The sequence below is a fragment of the Haemaphysalis longicornis genome, unplaced genomic scaffold (assembly GCF_048455015.1).
Source record: "Haemaphysalis longicornis isolate Haplotype H1 unplaced genomic scaffold, Haemaphysalis longicornis Haplotype H1 scaffold_3, whole genome shotgun sequence".
Classification (NCBI taxonomy): domain Eukaryota; kingdom Metazoa; phylum Arthropoda; class Arachnida; order Ixodida; family Ixodidae; genus Haemaphysalis; species Haemaphysalis longicornis.
Genome location: NW_027526335.1, coordinates 48,072,582 through 48,089,187, shown reverse-complemented (window position 1 = coordinate 48,089,187; position 16,606 = coordinate 48,072,582). Strand labels below are relative to the sequence as shown.

The 16,606-nt window shown below is 46.3% G+C and overlaps 1 protein-coding gene across 1 annotated transcript; it reads left to right on the top strand.

Annotated features, from left to right (window-relative positions):
- Positions 1–2,617: 2,617 nt before the first annotated feature.
- LOC144174419 (acetylcholinesterase-like) lies at positions 2,618–5,545 on the top strand. Its single transcript, XM_077703127.1, has 2 exons — positions 2,618–4,164; positions 4,890–5,545. Exons 1-2 carry the CDS (start codon positions 2,690–2,692, stop codon positions 5,029–5,031), a joined length of 1,617 nt encoding a protein of 538 aa, XP_077559253.1. The 5' UTR covers positions 2,618–2,689; the 3' UTR covers positions 5,032–5,545.
- Positions 5,546–16,606: the final 11,061 nt, after the last annotated feature.

Genomic DNA, 16,606 nt, shown 5'->3' with positions numbered 1-16,606 from the left:
CTTGGCACCTGGTGCGCAGTAAGGTCCCTGTACAGGGACCTTAGTGCGCAGTGATCCCGAAGCGCCAACCACCCTTAAAGAAACAGGATTGGGCACATTCTTGCCGAAGGCCGGTGAAGTAAATGAGGCTTGCCTCGCAATCTTCATCAGCGACTCCAAGGCGGTACTTGTATTATTTCAATAAAACAACGGTCTACCATTTATCCGAGAGTCTGCATAGTTGGCTCCATGAGAGAAAAAATGCTTATGAATTGTATATGCTATTGAGTGCGGCCCCGTCTGCAGTCGCTGTCTACCAGTACATTATTACGCGAAAACATTTTGTGCCATTATGAGGGCCAAAAATAGCCCAACTTAAGTACGAACGCGGCCAACCGATCTGAAGCGCAGGAAGGAGTAGTCAACGCCATCTACACAAGTAACGTTCCTCCGCAGTCAGCCCAGTATGTCGTACTTACTTGGTATTTTCGTTTATTTCGGGAAGTTGTCGAAAAGAATTCGCGGTAATAACAGCTTATCAGTACTGTGCCGACGTCGGTGTCGTTCGGGGGTAGCTCTCTTCACTCAAAATCACGAATACAATATATCATCCTTGTGGGACGGTACCACCCGGTCAGACAGGCCATCCCGCATTGGCGTTGGAAGGAACCGTTGCACACGTATATGTAGTTCTTCCCCCATATTATTCGTGAAACCTAAACTTCATATTATTGCCACGATGTTTTGTGAACAAGCACCCCATCGTTCATTTTTGTATAGCCCACCTAAAATCCCGGATGTTGACCATGTAGTTATTAAACATAGGCTATCAAGGGATCTATAATGCGGCTTTTTACTTTCAGTACTTTTATTGTGGGGGGAGAGTGCCCCACCGGCAGTCTCTATTTTCCAGCGTTTTAATTATTGATTTTACTTTTTAACGTTAGGCATAATTAGCAAGCGTTTCATGCTTTCTTTATATACGTGGACTTCTAGCGGAGATGTGGCATAAACCACAGCAACTCGCAGAGTAGGCTCGTTGAACTGTGAGTTGGCGCTCGGTTATTTTTCTTCACCAAAAAGCAATCGCTGTGGATGCCGAAAGTAAAAGCCGCAGGACAAAGTTCATTCCCTTTGCTCTTGTACTTACATGCGTCACCTGAATACTCTGCGCACCGGCTGAGCGGGCGCGTGAAATATCTTTTCATTGTTTTAGGCTCTTAGAAGTCAGCCTCTCGAATGTCACGGATATCTCAGTGTCTCAAAACACACGGATGCTCCATGCAGCAACAAAGATAAAGTGCTCAAATGAAGCCTTTCAAGTGCTTGTCAATGCGTCAGGCAGATCTCCAGGTATTGAGCCGCTCCCAATTCCTCTTTTACGAGGTTATGCGAACGTCTATGAAACATTGCACCTATATATGCTTGACACTTTTTCTCTAAATTCAAACGTCATCATCGTCATCACCACCAGACTATCTACTCCCACTGCAGGGCAAAGGCCTCTTCCCTTAATCTCCAATTATCCCGGTCCTGCGCTAACTGCGACCAATTTATCCCCGCAAACTTCTTGATCTCATCTGCTCATCTAACTTTCTGCCGCCCTCGGCCACACTTGCCTTGCCTAGGTTATCTTGCCTTCTCATTACATGCCCTGCCCACGTTCATTTCTTCTTAATTCCTACTAATATGTCCTTAACACGCTTTTGTTCCCTAACCAAATCAGCTCTCTTCTTGTCCCTTAATGTTACACCTATCATCTTCCGTTCAATTGCTTGCTGAGTCGTCCTCAATTTAAGTTGAACCCTCTTAGTGAGCCTCCAAGTTTCGGTCCCGTAGGTGAGTACCAGTAAGATGCAGCAGTCATACACTTTCTTCTTCACGGACAATGGTAGGCTGCCATTCATTATCTGAGAGAAATTCAAACAATGTCGTAGCGAAAACTAAGTGCCATGTTCCCCTTGCCCGTTTCTCCCAGCCTGTAATTCCTATTCTGAGTCGCAGATCGCCGCTGACACGTGCGGGGTGCCCTGTTGGCACCCGAGTCATTGCGGCATCCGGTGGACATGCTAATCTCTCGAAGCTGTGAAAACACAAGGCGCAAACTGACCATGGTCGCGTGAAAGCGCTCATTAATCGCGCCTTTGTTGGACACCTGCCTTTTTTTTCTTTCTTATGCGAAACGGCTGCAAGGTCGAGCATTAGACTTAAATCTGTTCGGCCCATAGAAGATTGTGAGACCGTCCATAGTCTCCGCCTTTGTCACGCAGGTGAGTAGCAAATTATACCCATACACAAATTTACTGATAGTTTAAGCAGTTAAGCAAGGAAATCCCGCTCAACGTGACCCCGAAAAAAATGTTCTTACATTAGCGCTATTTTTCTTACAAACCTGCCAGTTTACTCTAAATCATTCTCTTTGTAAAGCGCGTTTTCCTGTAGTTGGGAAAAGGGAAAGCTTAACGATTGAGTGAACGTCTTTCTGTTTGCACGCTAGGAGTTGAGCTGTTAAGGTAATATCTATTGGAAGAAATTAATGGAAATTACTGGAATATATTGCTGCCTAATGGGAATAATCGATATACATGTGGTTATTAAAGTTATTCTTCTAAGGCATATGGGTTATTTATTCCAGGTTTCGTGCTTGTGAACACTGGCACATTCGTTGCAACTCAAGAACAATTGCTTCGCAGGTGGAGCCTGCAATACAATGTCAAACCTGTGGCAATACTGTTTTGCGACTTTCTTGGTGCGAATTGTAAATGGAGCCGAGCCCCCCGTAGTCTCCACAATGAACGGGCGCATCCAAGGCAGCACCAAGGACGTTCTTGGAAAAACTGTTGAAGTATACCTGGGTATTCCGTTTGCTCGCCCTCCTGTGGGCTCGCTTCGATTTCGGGAACCACTTCCAGCGGATCCGTGGAACGGTACGTACAACGCCACGGCCCCCAAAACATGTTGTACCCAGAAAATCTTCAGCAGCGATTTTGCTCCGTACGTGCCGCAGTCGGAAGACTGTCTCTTCCTCAACGTTTGGACACCGACGAGGTCTAAACCGTTGAAGACCGTGCTAGTATGGATTCACGGAGGTGGCTTCACGTTTGGCTCCGCATACCAACACTGGTACGACGGTTCTGTACTGGCGGCCCTGCATGACGTCGTGGTGGTCACGCTTAACTACCGCCTCAACATCTTCGGCTTCCTCAATGCTGCCGTTCCAGAAGCTACCGGAAACATGGGCCTTATGGACCAGAATCTTGCGCTTCAGTGGGTTCGTGAAAACATTCTAGGTTTCGGAGGCAATCCAGCTAGCGTTACCTTGTTCGGGGAGAGCGCCGGCTCGTTTTCCGCAAGCGCCCACCTTGTATCTCCGCTAAGTCGTGGGCTATTCAAGAGGGCTGTTCTCATGAGTGGCGTTTATGGCGGCGACGGTTTTATTGATTCTTTCTACGACAGCCTCACAAAGGGCAACACGGTTGCTCAACTGGTAGGCTGCGCCAGCTCCTACAAAGACCTTGCATCCTATCCTGCTGAAGTCCTCGACTGCCTGCGTCTGAAGCCGGCGGAAGAACTGTGCGAGGCCAGCTACAAGGGCTCCGCCACTAAGGTCTTCAACTTCATACCTTCTCACCCGAACACCTTCCTTCCCAAGCGACCCACCGCGGCTGTGAAGAAAGGGGAATTTTCTGACGTCGATGTTATGATGGGGATCGCAGCCACGGAGGGCAACTTTGCAGCGATATCATTTCCAGACAAGCGCATCCAAACGGAAGACCTCGAAGGTATCACCGAAGCAGAGTTGAAGCAGGTCCTGCGGGCCATGGCTCTCGCTTGGTTACCGGACAAGTTCGCGCCCACTTTGGAACACTACACGAGTAGGGCGACTCCTGGCGACAAACGGCTGCTAAGGGAATTGCACACGGAGTTTGTGAGCGACGGTCAGTTCGTGTGTTCAAGCAAGTTCTTCGCAGAGGAGTACTCCGGGATGGGAAACAAGGTGTACTTTTCTGTGTTCGGTCACAGGTCGGTGAAGTTTCCCTTCCCCAAGTGGACCGGCATACCGCACACTTCTGACATTCCCTACTACTTCGGAGTTCCTTTTCTCGCACCCGAACATTTCACCGACGAAGACAGGGACTTCAGCACGACTGTGATGACTGCGTTCACGGAGTTCGCCAGGACTGGGCAAGTATTTTGAAATACCATGCTATAACCGGAAATAACGCACTGCATTTATTACCTTACTTGCGTAGTACCTTATACTCATTTCGTACGGCGTTCCGTATAATATTTGAGGTAAATCCTTCTACCAAATTATTATGACCGCTAAAAATCATCACTACGATGACGCAGTACTAATACACCTGCGCGTCAAGAGCAAAACCTTAGAGACCGTGCCTACAATAAGACATGCTGTACACAGCATTGACTGTGGGTTCAACAAAAACTATGTAGCGATGCCCTATCGAATTGGTGTTTGTAGATCGTCAAACTGAAGTATTTCACCTGTTTTGTTGTATACGGTAGCCTCCAAAAAAATTATCTGAAGTGCTGACAGTGACAAAGTAATGTTTCTGAAATTCGCGTTGGTGCGTTCAATGACCAAATTTTGCGCATTGCACTGGTAAATCATTGGAACTATTGTTCTGCGATCAGCAATAATGGGTTCGTGATCTTATTTTATTCGTTTTTACGCTGTTTATATACTTGTGATGCATTTTCTGCACGCTAAGGCCGCTTTTCTTGACACCTTTGAAGGTGCACCTTTAGTCGAGAAATCGTCAAGTCATCGCAAGAATATTGGCGAAATAATTTGAGTTGAATTTTAAGAGCTGTGGCTAATATTTATCCAGCAAGTGACTTTGCTAGTGGCTGACAGCCCTGTTTTCTTGCTTGCGACCTACTTACAGAACTCCAGTCATCAACGGCGTCGACTGGCCAGCGTTCACAAGCGAGGATCCTGCTATACTGTGGTTTCAGCCGGGAAACTACTCGCTGCATCGAAACATCGGGCAAGAAAACTGCAAAGTTTGGAGAGAACAACTCCTCTGAGCAAGGAGAGGGGGAGGACCGTTTTTCAGTAGTTATACACATTTTGGCAGAACCAAATTGGAATACATTGCGACACAATTATTGCCTCTTCCTCTCATTTTTTTTAATTCTGGAGGGCTTCTATGACAACAAGGAATGATCATAAAAAATGGTTATTACAGGACAGCTTGGAAACTGCACGTCAGCACAGGTCTGCAGTTGTTTGCATACAAGCAGCGAGGTGGTAAGATTACGGAGATCTTGTAGGTTACAAAGAGCCTTATCTGTAAGGGGTCCGGGTGAACTCTGGTTGAGCCAGGGCAGGGATGCGGGCGTAAGGGAAGTGGTGTGTTGTGGACCAAATTAAAAGCCAGAAATATTCTAGTTCCTGCACACCTCTATTTCCCTTGTACATAACCTATGCCTAGTTATTTTGCCCTGTTTGTAGTAGCGACAACAAAGGCAACCATAACGCCTTATTTAAAGAGCACGAAGGGCACATGATTTATGGCAAACTGTCCTTGGTACCTCACAGCCATATGCAACCCGAATGAATGGGCGTGGGTTAACAGGAGTAGCACTGTACTGATCGGACGAAAACCGGCGCATTCATCATGGCGCCCGATGGCGCAGTAGCCCTGTACGACATTCGTAAAATTTTTCCTGCTTCCCCTAAAATAAACAAAAACGATTCCTTCGCTGTTTCTGGCGGGAGTCACGTATTGCCTGCGTGTTGCTTCTGCGATAAAGAAATTGTATTCTGTATTTTTGCTAATAGCACTGTTGGGCTGATGTAAGTGGATCCAAAATGTAAGCGTTTTCGTTTGACGAATAAGCTTTTAAGCGAAGCGAGTTGTATCTGTGGTTCCGTGCATTTTGTAATGCGCCAACAAAAATGCCGTGCGTGAAAGCTTTGTCGCGAATGCTTAGCAGACTTTTCTTTTATCCAACCATCCTCACGAACGTTATATGCCCTCGACCGATAAGAGGACTATACCGCTACCTGGAGTTTCGTTCACTTTTCATAATTTTTTTAATTTATAGTGAAATTTTAAACTTTAAAATGAATCCTTCTCCGCCATCAATACATGGGAATCTACGGTAGGAGTACGGCTACAAAGTTTGTGTAAGTGTTGTTTTATCAACACTTTTTCAACAAAAATGCATGAAACCTGGCCCCTAAGGCTACTGTATCGTTACACCCCTGGTTGATTTAATTTGGCAGTTAGTTACTTCACAGTAAAGTTCCGCAAGTTGTCACTTCATCGGCATTTACGGGAGGGGTCAAACAGGCAGCCCCGTGCTTGTCTGCTAAAGGATAGAACTGTAGTCCTCCCAAGTTTCAATAAATAATCACCAATCCGTAGTTACTACCATTAGAGAATGGCGAGAAAAACAAATACTTGTACCTTCTCTAACCGTGAGTGTGATTCGTATATATTACTACCCCTTCAAACACACCGTAATGGCTCCTGATTTTTTTTTCCTTCTCTCTGCTGTTAGCTCGAAGTGGTATGCTAGCAACTAAGATTTGTAACCATGCTCAGAGGAAAGAAATACATTTTATTTCCTTTGCGTATTGAAGCTTGCAGTGCGCATTTTCCTTGTTCTTGCACTGCAGCGCCATCGTCGGGGTTCTGAGGAACCAAATCAGAATCAGGGGGAGAAGCCCGAGATGCCGAGCTTTTACCAGCATCTCAAAGGTGGCGGGACCATACCACTCACCGGAAAAACCCATACGACGAGCGCCAATTTTGAAACCCGAAATGTGTACATGTTTACCCGGTCTATTCCCCGATAAACAAAACAAGATACCGCGTCATTCAGTGGGCATTATTACCAGCATTTCTGCCTAGTAAAACACGGGAAATTATTGTATATATTTGAAGCTGTGAACTCTATTTCCGAATTAATGACAAAATTTATGCTGTTCAGCTCCTTGCAATGGGTATCTCGTGAACGCTCAAAAATAGTACGTCTATCTGCCTGCAATAATTTCACGGGAACCTCCCTTCAGCTCGGCTCATGGGCGTCGGCAGGATTTTGTCTTGAGAGGGGCAAACCCATTGTATCGAGGAGAAAGAGGGAGACGGCGAGGGGGGGGGGGGGGCAATTTTTCTGGGGTGGCTTGGGGGGGGGGGGGGGGGGCTGACAGTCGTCTATTTTGCACCCCCTGCCGACGCGCATGGTTCGGCTTGTTCTTTGCGCAGTTAGTTGTCATGATAGTTGTTGTTCAGCGGTAATTTGTCAAAGGGGCTGCAGCATTTCCTGCAAGTTTTAATCCTGTATCGTAAATGCACACGCAGGAACATTTTATTATCGATGCCTCTGTGAAGTTTCAAATTCAACAAGCCGCCAGCTTGCGTAGCAGTAGCTTAGGAAAAGTAGTAACCAGAAACGTATGGGGTCATGTTTGTTGCAGGGCTCATTTGTTGCACCTACCTTTCATTTACTAGGTGATGTTATCCCTTCCTTTGACAAAAAAATACTTTTAATGGGATCACCGGAATCATCAGATGTGAGAGAACTTCACATGTTTTGCTCGAACTTCGCTCGACTTTGTTTCCATTCAGTGATAGCATCTTGATGATTTGCTGTGCTCTACTGCCTGCCCACATGTTCGCCTATTTTACCGGGAGTACTGGTGCACGTAAACAATGCTGTCAGAATTGTGTAATGAACAAGCATTAAGTGCAGCGGCGAAGTTTCTAAAGAGAAAGATACCAAGAAAAGTATTCCTGGGCATCTTCTACTTTCAACATTGTCTGAGCTGTACCGCCAGAAGCACCCATTTAATGCGATTTGATTTAAAATATTTTAAGGAATCAGGGTTAAAAATCGGCACCATGTTCGTAACAATGAAGGCGCATTTTAGAGCATGGCATGTTTTCAAGCTTTCATTTGCGGGGCTTTACCGCCGTAAGGAACTAGCTGCACTAACACTTGCCTTTGTTACGCTCCTCATTGCACAAAGTTTCTAGCTGCACTAACACTTGCCTTTGTTACACTCCTCATTGCACAAAGTTTCTAGCTGCACTAACACTTGCCTTTGTTACGCTCCTCATTGCACAAAGTTTCCATCTGCCATTTTGCTTTCCTGCACCACACTTGACTAGCTTTTCATTTACGTCAGTGCGTAGGCCATTTCTTGATGCATGCCCCCAGGCTTTAGAGCTTCACCACGTTACCTTAGGTTTAACGTGCGTTAGGCATGACGCAATGTCTGCAATCCGCTTTCTTGAGCTCACACACTGGCAAAATTCCAAAAGAGACGTCGTGTCCATAAACATGTATGCGAATCCCTCTCCAGATAGCTCATTTTTTTAGTGTTTTTGAAAAAAATGCTCTTTAAGCGGCTTTCAATGCGGATTTTCGCTGCAGTCCTGCATTTACGAAAGGTGTAATGCCTGTTCTCGCTTAACCTATAGTTTAAACTAATTTTTCCTCAAAATTCGGTTTGTCCTTTGCTATGCAGTTCCTAAGGGGACTTCACCAAAGGTAACATACATCCTCAGTTATTAATTTGCTAAATACATCTGTCTGCCCTGCGAACGCTGTTCAGCCGGGGAAAGCTGCCTACAAAATACAACTCGAAAAACGTATCACATTTTGTATTCGCTCACATGACAAATCCGAAGCGGCTGTGGTTGCACATTGGTTCAAGAAAGTACTTGGTCGAAATTACCCGTTGATAATATTGTGTTTGCCAAGCTTTACTGATAACAGGGGCATTGTCTGCAATCAGGAGCTTACACTTGAACGGCTGATCATGTTAGCCTGTGAGGGTATCTCCCATAGCTTGTGCTGAGGTGTCGTCGTGATGTCAATTCATTTTCTATATGATCTCTTCAGGTGTGTATACTGTCTTGAGGCCAAATAAACCCTTTTCCACGCGACCAAGTTGACGTGCTTAGGGGAAACTTGTGTGGTGCTTCTAAAATTGCGCAATCACTCTTATTTTATATTTTTAGCAGGGACCCTAACTTATCTCCCAACTTCGCAACGCACACAATACTGTTTTCACGACTTTGTGAAGCACACTTTGGGGATTACATTCCTGTTCAGCGAAAATGTTTATTTGTGCGTTTGGATAACTGTCCTTTACTTACCGTTACGCAGCCGACAGTTATCCTATATACGAATGAGTGATGGTCGGAATGGTCGAAACTAACTAAACCACCCCACCGCGCTAATCACTTGCCCACGGTTCGCGTCATCCGTTCTGAAACCCATTAATCATCGGCGTTGATTTCTGCTCAGAGTGGTCGGACTTAGCGGTAATTAATCCTGGCGGTTCACCCTCTACTCTGTTTTTAAACGACTCCCCATTAACCATCAATGTAGCCACGACGTTTTTTGCTATTTTTATTGCCTTTCTGGGAAACGTCATTGGTGTACAGAAAGCGTATTTTGAAGTTGGTCATCCTGCTACGACACCAGCAGTGCTTTGGGAGCATCCGGGATTTTAAATACTGCAAGCATTCTTTTCGCCGCGTTCGGCTATCAGCGGTACCGACAGTGGACAGTTTCCCTATCGGCCTAGCGACGGCAGCTATTTTTGTGTAGCGGCATATATGTGGAGCACGAATCTGGCGGAAATGTAGCCGTGGCTGTTCAATGGAACCCCGTTCATACGTTTCCCACCGGACCGAGAAAACAAAACGTAACAACCAGGAGTACGCAGCAGTGAGAAAACCTTCGAAAATGAACAGACACAGCGTAGCTTTGGCTTTCGACCATGTAATTCTTCAACTTTGGCTTTCTACGCTTAAAAAACTCGAGGATTTGGGATTGCTGCTTTTTGCGATCGCTGGAAAACACTACGCGTAGCAATGCAAGCTCCCTAGCTATGCCGACTCTCTTCCGCGCTGGCTGCTTGTCTACTGCGCTTAGTACGTCAAGCTTTTCCTGAGCGGAAAGCGGCTGCCGTTTTGGCGATGCCATAAAGGCGCGACAAATTTTGCGGTTGCAAGTTCAACGGTTTTCTCAAAGCTTGAAGCGCACGATGACGACGAGACGCGTGCTATTATCGCGATGGTGCTTCGTGGTAAATACGCATTTCCGGCATTCCGAAATGAAACTCCCGTTGTAAGCGCAGCGATAATCCTGATAGCATAGAGTAAAATTTTGCTATCTAGTTGTGACGATTCGCACCCGCGTGCGGCTTCATGCAGTCAGTTCCGTAGACAAGCCTGGCCAAGGCTCGTCAAACGTCAATATGGGGGTCCGCGAATGTTGCCCGGGCGGCTTCAGAGTGTCAGATTGAGACGAATGATCCAGGGACATATTCTGAGCCCAGACGTAACAGTGAGGATTTTAATACATGGGACTCTATGTAAGCTGCGCCGAGATTAGACAAAAACAACGTAGCAGCCTGGAAAACGCAGCACTGAGGAACGTAAGGACGGGGCTTCACTTTATTTAAACAACTAGCTATGTAACCTAACATTTCAAGGCACTTCGGTCTTTCTCTTATGACGTGTCCTGTCGACTGTTTTCAGTAGTCTAAAGCAGCGGGAAACCTTTATCGCCCTTGGATAAAGGGTCGGTCGTAAGGCTTAGGAACGCCACATGGTCATCGAAATGAACTGTGGCTAGAAGAACTTCTCCGAGGTCTTTCGAGGTGGAAACCGAAGATGGTCGTGTGTTTAGACGTAACAGAAGGCACCCCTTTGAGACTCGTGAAAAGTGCGCAGCAGGCTCAAGTGATGACGTGGACTACGGTTCACCCGACAGCACGTCTGTCGACTCTAGTGCACCTACAGCAAGCAGCGCCGTTGGTGCCACAGTGCCTACACCATCGCAGCAACAGCCGTCGTCCGCCGATGGCGCATACCCTCAACGGACCCCTGAACTAGTCCCGGCAACCCCTCCAAGACCAACCCAGGTGCCGAGGAGGTCGGGGCGAGCAGTCAAGCCACCAAAGCGGCTTCGTTACGACGAGGACTTTAATCAACTAACGTGAACTGTTGTGCTTCTGTATTCCCCCCAGAGGATGTATCGGGCATGCGCTGTCTGCCTAAACCTTATCACGACAGCGCGAACACGCAGCAGTGCTCTTGGGTGTTATCAAGCTCTTGCCTATATCACGACATGCCAATAAACTCTTCTTTCAGTCTGATTCCTGTCATCATGTAGTCGCCTCGATCTTTTACGAGCCGCACGTGGCTAACAATTCAAGCCCTGCCTTTTGTAATAGAAAATGCGAAGTTGAGATAAAGATCACCTCTCACCTTGATTCCTTTAAAGGGTAACCAGCACAGCGATCCCACAACTTTTGAGCAAAATTAAGTTATTACATTTACTACATCGCAGCGATCGAACGCTGTTTCGCTCCGCCACACAATGCCACAACTCTAAAGTGAGAGACCTTTCTTGATTCTGCCTTTTTATTCAGCGTCAAAATCACTTTGGAATGTGCTGTGAATACAGACCATGGCATGCGTTTCGAAAGCGACGTCTGAAATCAAACTGCCGGCTGTCACAGGTTCTATTGCCCTTCACTTTACCCTGACATCGAAATATCACCGTTACTCACTCGGCGCACTCTTACTCACAAATGAAACATTTGCATTACTCACTTGTTCTGATTTGTGGCGCCTACCAACAAAGCACACCTGCTTCGCCCGGCCCGTCAATCATGTTCCCCTCGCAGCCAAGTTCGGAACGTCACTACAGGGTGATTTCAGATAAGATCGACTAAAGGGCAGCTGGTGAAGCTCTTAAATTTGGTTACATTTCTTTATATCACTTCCTGATTATTTTCGTGTCCACTTTCACCAATAGCTTTCCCGGGAAAAACTTTGTATAGCTGTAAAAAATTTTCCAACACAACAAGGTTGACCCACGCCTCTACCTGCCCGTGCGCCTCGGCAAAATTTAGTGACGTCTAGTTACGAAAATATTTATTAGGAGCAATTCGAAAATTTTATGCTCAACTTCCCATCTCGTAGGGGCACCCGCCAAATACACAAACCCCCTCTCTTCCCCACCCTTGAGGAGTGGGAATGCGGGCTGATCAGCTCTCAGCTCAAGACTCACGAACACGTGATTTCCCGGGCTAGAGCAGCTGCGGTGGATCGCGCCTTTCTGAACTGAGGAAAGGCCACCCACCTTTCTTTTAAAGCGAAGCTTTGGTGTCCTCTCTGATGCTGTTGTAAGCCAATACGCCCTGCAGAAAAGCCAACCTTCTCTGACGATGGTGATGAATGAACGTGGCTGAAGTGAAAGAACAAAATACTTCCCGTGGCCGGAATCTAACCTGTGTCCTTCGCGTTGTGAAGCCGGACTCTATCCGACTGCTCCATTTTGACGATGTCGAAGTGAACGCCAAGCAGCAGGTACCGATTCGCGCCGTACACTACAAACCCAAACGTTAGGCTTACGGAGTACACACCCGGGAGTTGCTGTGGGTATTCTGGAAAGTGGTTTGAAGATGACCCCGGCTTTCATGCACAAGATTTTCCCAGAGGCACACCCCGACGGTACGTGCAGGGTGTGTCGCAACGACCCCGCTACTCTTGAGCAAATCGTCTGGGACTGTCTCGCCTTGCCGGAAGATTCTACATCAGGAAGACTTCCGCCCGCCTTTGAAGAGGCGAAGCGATCTGACAACCAAGACCTCCAACTCAGGCTGTCCAGCGGGTCATCGTGGCGTTCGTTGGCCAGCCAAAGTCTTCGCAGCCCGGTAACGGGCGGGCGACCTCTAACCCTGGTGGCGACAGTGAGGACGACCCTGGCCCAGTCCGAAGTCTTAACTTGGACTTCAACTGCAGGCACAATAAATGTTTTTCCAATCCAATCCACTCTAGAAAAGTGGTGGGTGCCTCCAGAGTAGCACATACTCGCGATGTGGGATTGGTTAATCAAACAATCCATCAGTAGAAAGCTTCGCGTTCAACAATCGTCGTTGTTAGACGGAGAGGTACATGATTTTATTTATTTTTGTCTACTCAAATAGAAAGGTTTTTACCATCACCATCCTTTATTTTTCTGAAATTCTCTCCGTATGTCGGCCTTTACATGCACTTGCATTATCATTTCATTTCATTTCATTTATTTTACTCTCAAGGCCGTTCAGGCGGTACAGGCGGAGTGGGGTAAAAAAAATAGAGTACACAACAAACAATGCATGGGTCAATAAGAAAGATTCGCGAGTGATGACTTGAATTTCTCTAGTTCGCGTGTAGAAACGATGGCGTCAAGAAGGCTGTTCCAGTACACACCGGTTTTCAGGACTAAAGAACCAAAGTGAAAGTTTGTGTTGCCACTTGGCACGCCTACTTTTGTAGCCGTGCCAAGTAGCAAAAACACGTTGCACCTTTTTGTTCCGAGATGGCACACAGCGCTAGAAAGGAGCCTTTTCCGCCCCGCTCTCCACGACGTACTGTAGGGATAGGAACTTCCCTCAGATTTGCATAAATTGTATAAATTTGTATAAATGTCTTGTATAAAAGGCATATGATCCCTCCATGGATACAATAACTGAGAATGCAACAGATGAAATGGCCTTTTTAACGTCCACGTTGGCAACGTAACAACCAATCTGCGTCCAATTTAAAAAGTTTTGGGAGAAAAGTACAAAAGTCCTTTTCCTGCCGCCAAAATTTTATATAGGCACCGTGAACAAACACCCCGCGAAATTATGGAGGCATTTCACGTAGCGGAACCAAGAGACAAGTGTGTCAGCCAAGCAAGCGTGCATCTCCGTCCCAAAGAGATTGCAGATCTGCGTGGGCCTTGACTGTAGCAGGTGTATATCTTTTTTGCGTTATCACCCCGACCTTTGTAAACTTGTTTCGCTCGTGCGCAGTCTTTTTATTGCTTCTTAATGTTTGTGTTGAGTGTTTATATTCACCCTTCTTGATATTAAACTTTAGTTGTTAGACCAGCGGCTGTCCTTGTGTTGCACTTCCTTCGTCTTTGTTTAAGTTCGCGCTGGTTTCATCCAAGAATGCCTTTCCAACTAGCCCAGCTTGGAACCCTCCTGCAAATTTACTTTTGTTAGAAGTAGAAACACCGCCAATCATATTGAAAATAGCGAAAATGCAGGGTCCCTTTCCTACAAGGCGGCATCTCTGGAATGTACTCCGAAAATGCGCGCCGTTATCAAAAAAACGGAACGGTGTTCTTCGGGTTTATTTTTTAAAGCTTCCTCTGGATTTTTAAAGCGCTGAAATTCTCCTTTTGATATGCTGTTTTACCCTACCGAGCTAATTTATATCGCCAACACACTGAATCTCTGCACTGAATCCCTGCAGATTTCCTAGAAGGACCCTTTGTCAACTTTCTTCTAAATATGAAATGATTTCAAAGCGTGGTCAGTTATCTCTTCCAGTAATTACAATACGTGGTCGCAAAATTTACTGCTTTATTCATACTTCTATTATCTAGACCACTTAGTTTTTACTCAGAAATATTTGTCTATCTTTCCCGGTACTGGAATTGTTTGCGCTTCTGAATGACGCCCTTCGAGCGATGTCGCGGATATTGTCTAGGTTTTTTCTCTGTTGCAGCAATAAAAGCATTCGAAAGTGACTTAAGAAAAACGCAATACAACCAAACGTGAGAATGAAAAGAATATCCGACAAGGCGAGCAAATCACGAAGTGCTGCTTTGAGTTGGCGAAAACAGCAGCTTTTGCTGTGCTTCGGGCACAAGCAAAGAGTTATAGTAATTATCGGCACTGTAGCAAAGCCCTGTTTACTCGTATAGAAGCTTCTCTTTACGGGTGCGAGGACATGTTTACTTTCTGTCAACACTTCTGCGTGATGACCGTTTTGTTTCCTTCACATTCTCTACTGGACAAAAACTAACGAGAAACACAGGGAATAGAGTGATGGAAACAACCGTCGTATCGAATATCAGAAATAAAAAATCAAATCAAATCAAATCAAATCAAATCCCGGCGCCGATTACCACTACCTCAGACTGCCAGCTGCGCGCCTTTCCCAAAACAGAGGCTAACTTGGAGTGAGCGGATGCGCGCAGGTTATTGTCCTCTGTGACTCTCCCAGCGGAATCGTACCGCACAGGACGAAGCGAGCTGTAGATAAGCCGGAGCTTGCATTCGGGCGTTATTGCCGGTTCACTGAATTGTCGCGTCTTCGATGGAGGACCGCTGAATCTCTTGGGAGACAAAGGGAGTGCGCGACCTCATCTTCAATTGGTCTTGGCACTGCAGAATAGGCCATTGACCCCCACCTGACAGTCAAAATCCTCACTTGGCTTCATTTCGGCGCTCTCGGCGGCAGTCAAGAAAAACATCGCTACCCCTAAGACGACCTGAAGCCGATTACTTGAGAGGCAATGCTTTAACAACAAGCACACGGTTTATTACGATTTAAAAATTACCCTTACTTGGTTGTCCTAATTCGTTCGGCCATCCTTTTTTTATTTTGTCTCATGCTCTGCGATAAACTCACCTCTAGGCACTAACCTGTTTGTACACGTTGGCGCAATTGTAAGATCCTTGTGCTCCCTCTAGCGGTGCTATTTCAGGACCACCATCGTCATATCTTTCCTTCTGGCGTAACTATCTTACCCGAAACCGTCATATTTTCGTGCGCACAAATTCAGTATGTCAATGCCATTTTCCCAGTTTAATTGTCCAGCTAGCTAAATTACCCATGTTTATTACGATTTAAAAATTACCCTTACTTGGTTGTCCTAATTCGTTCGGCCATCCTTTTTTTATTTTGTTTTAATTCGCTGGAGGCTTCCAGTCTCCACTTGCATTGGAAGCGCGAGGTGTTCCTTAGCTCGAGCTTCTGTTTCCCATACACCGAATCCGGACGCCAAGGACGTTCAATGGCGACTGAACTCCGACACGTATTATGTTTTCGCTTTCATAAATCAGATCTGAAAATTAGTCGAAGGGCCTGTTGAGAAGACATTTTTTTTTAAAGTCAAGAAAATTAAGCGATCCTGAAGAGTTAGTAGCCATTCCACTTTGTGAGGGTGTTTGACCATTGTTACACTGGCGAAGGCGTCCAAGTGCGAACCTTCATGATGTTGTGGTAACGTGGTGGACGAGCGGATTGCAGGGGAGTTGTCTCCGTTCTGAACAACGATGCAGAGTCAAGAGGAAAAATTAACTTGTTTCATGTATTGCGAGAACAGGGCAGTGATGATACAGGAAGCATCGCACTGGCGTGCTTACAGCTAAAACGGGCAGAGTAATTCTCTAAACAAGACCCCATGCGCAATGCTCGGCGGTCTCGGAAGGTGCCTATTTATAAACAGAATTCCCAACGGTCAGCAGGCGTTTTGCGCATGGCACTAGAAAGTACAAACACAAAGAACACCCTCCAAAGGTTCCGTAATATAAGCCGGCCTGCTGTGCATGAGGTAGGGCTGGAAAGGAAGAGGTAAATGGGCGAGTCGATTGCAACACCCTCCACAGGTATTGGCCGGAGAGAGGCCGGAAAAGAAGGAGCCCAACGCACGTTATAGCCAAACACACCCAAGCCAAAACACTCTTCGGCGCCGGATGCTAGGCGGCGCCGAAGAGTGTTTTGGCTTGGCACTCCGCTTGGCTACCTACACGGCGTCCCTTCCCTACCACGCCCAGCCGAAATTTTCATTAATAAGACTC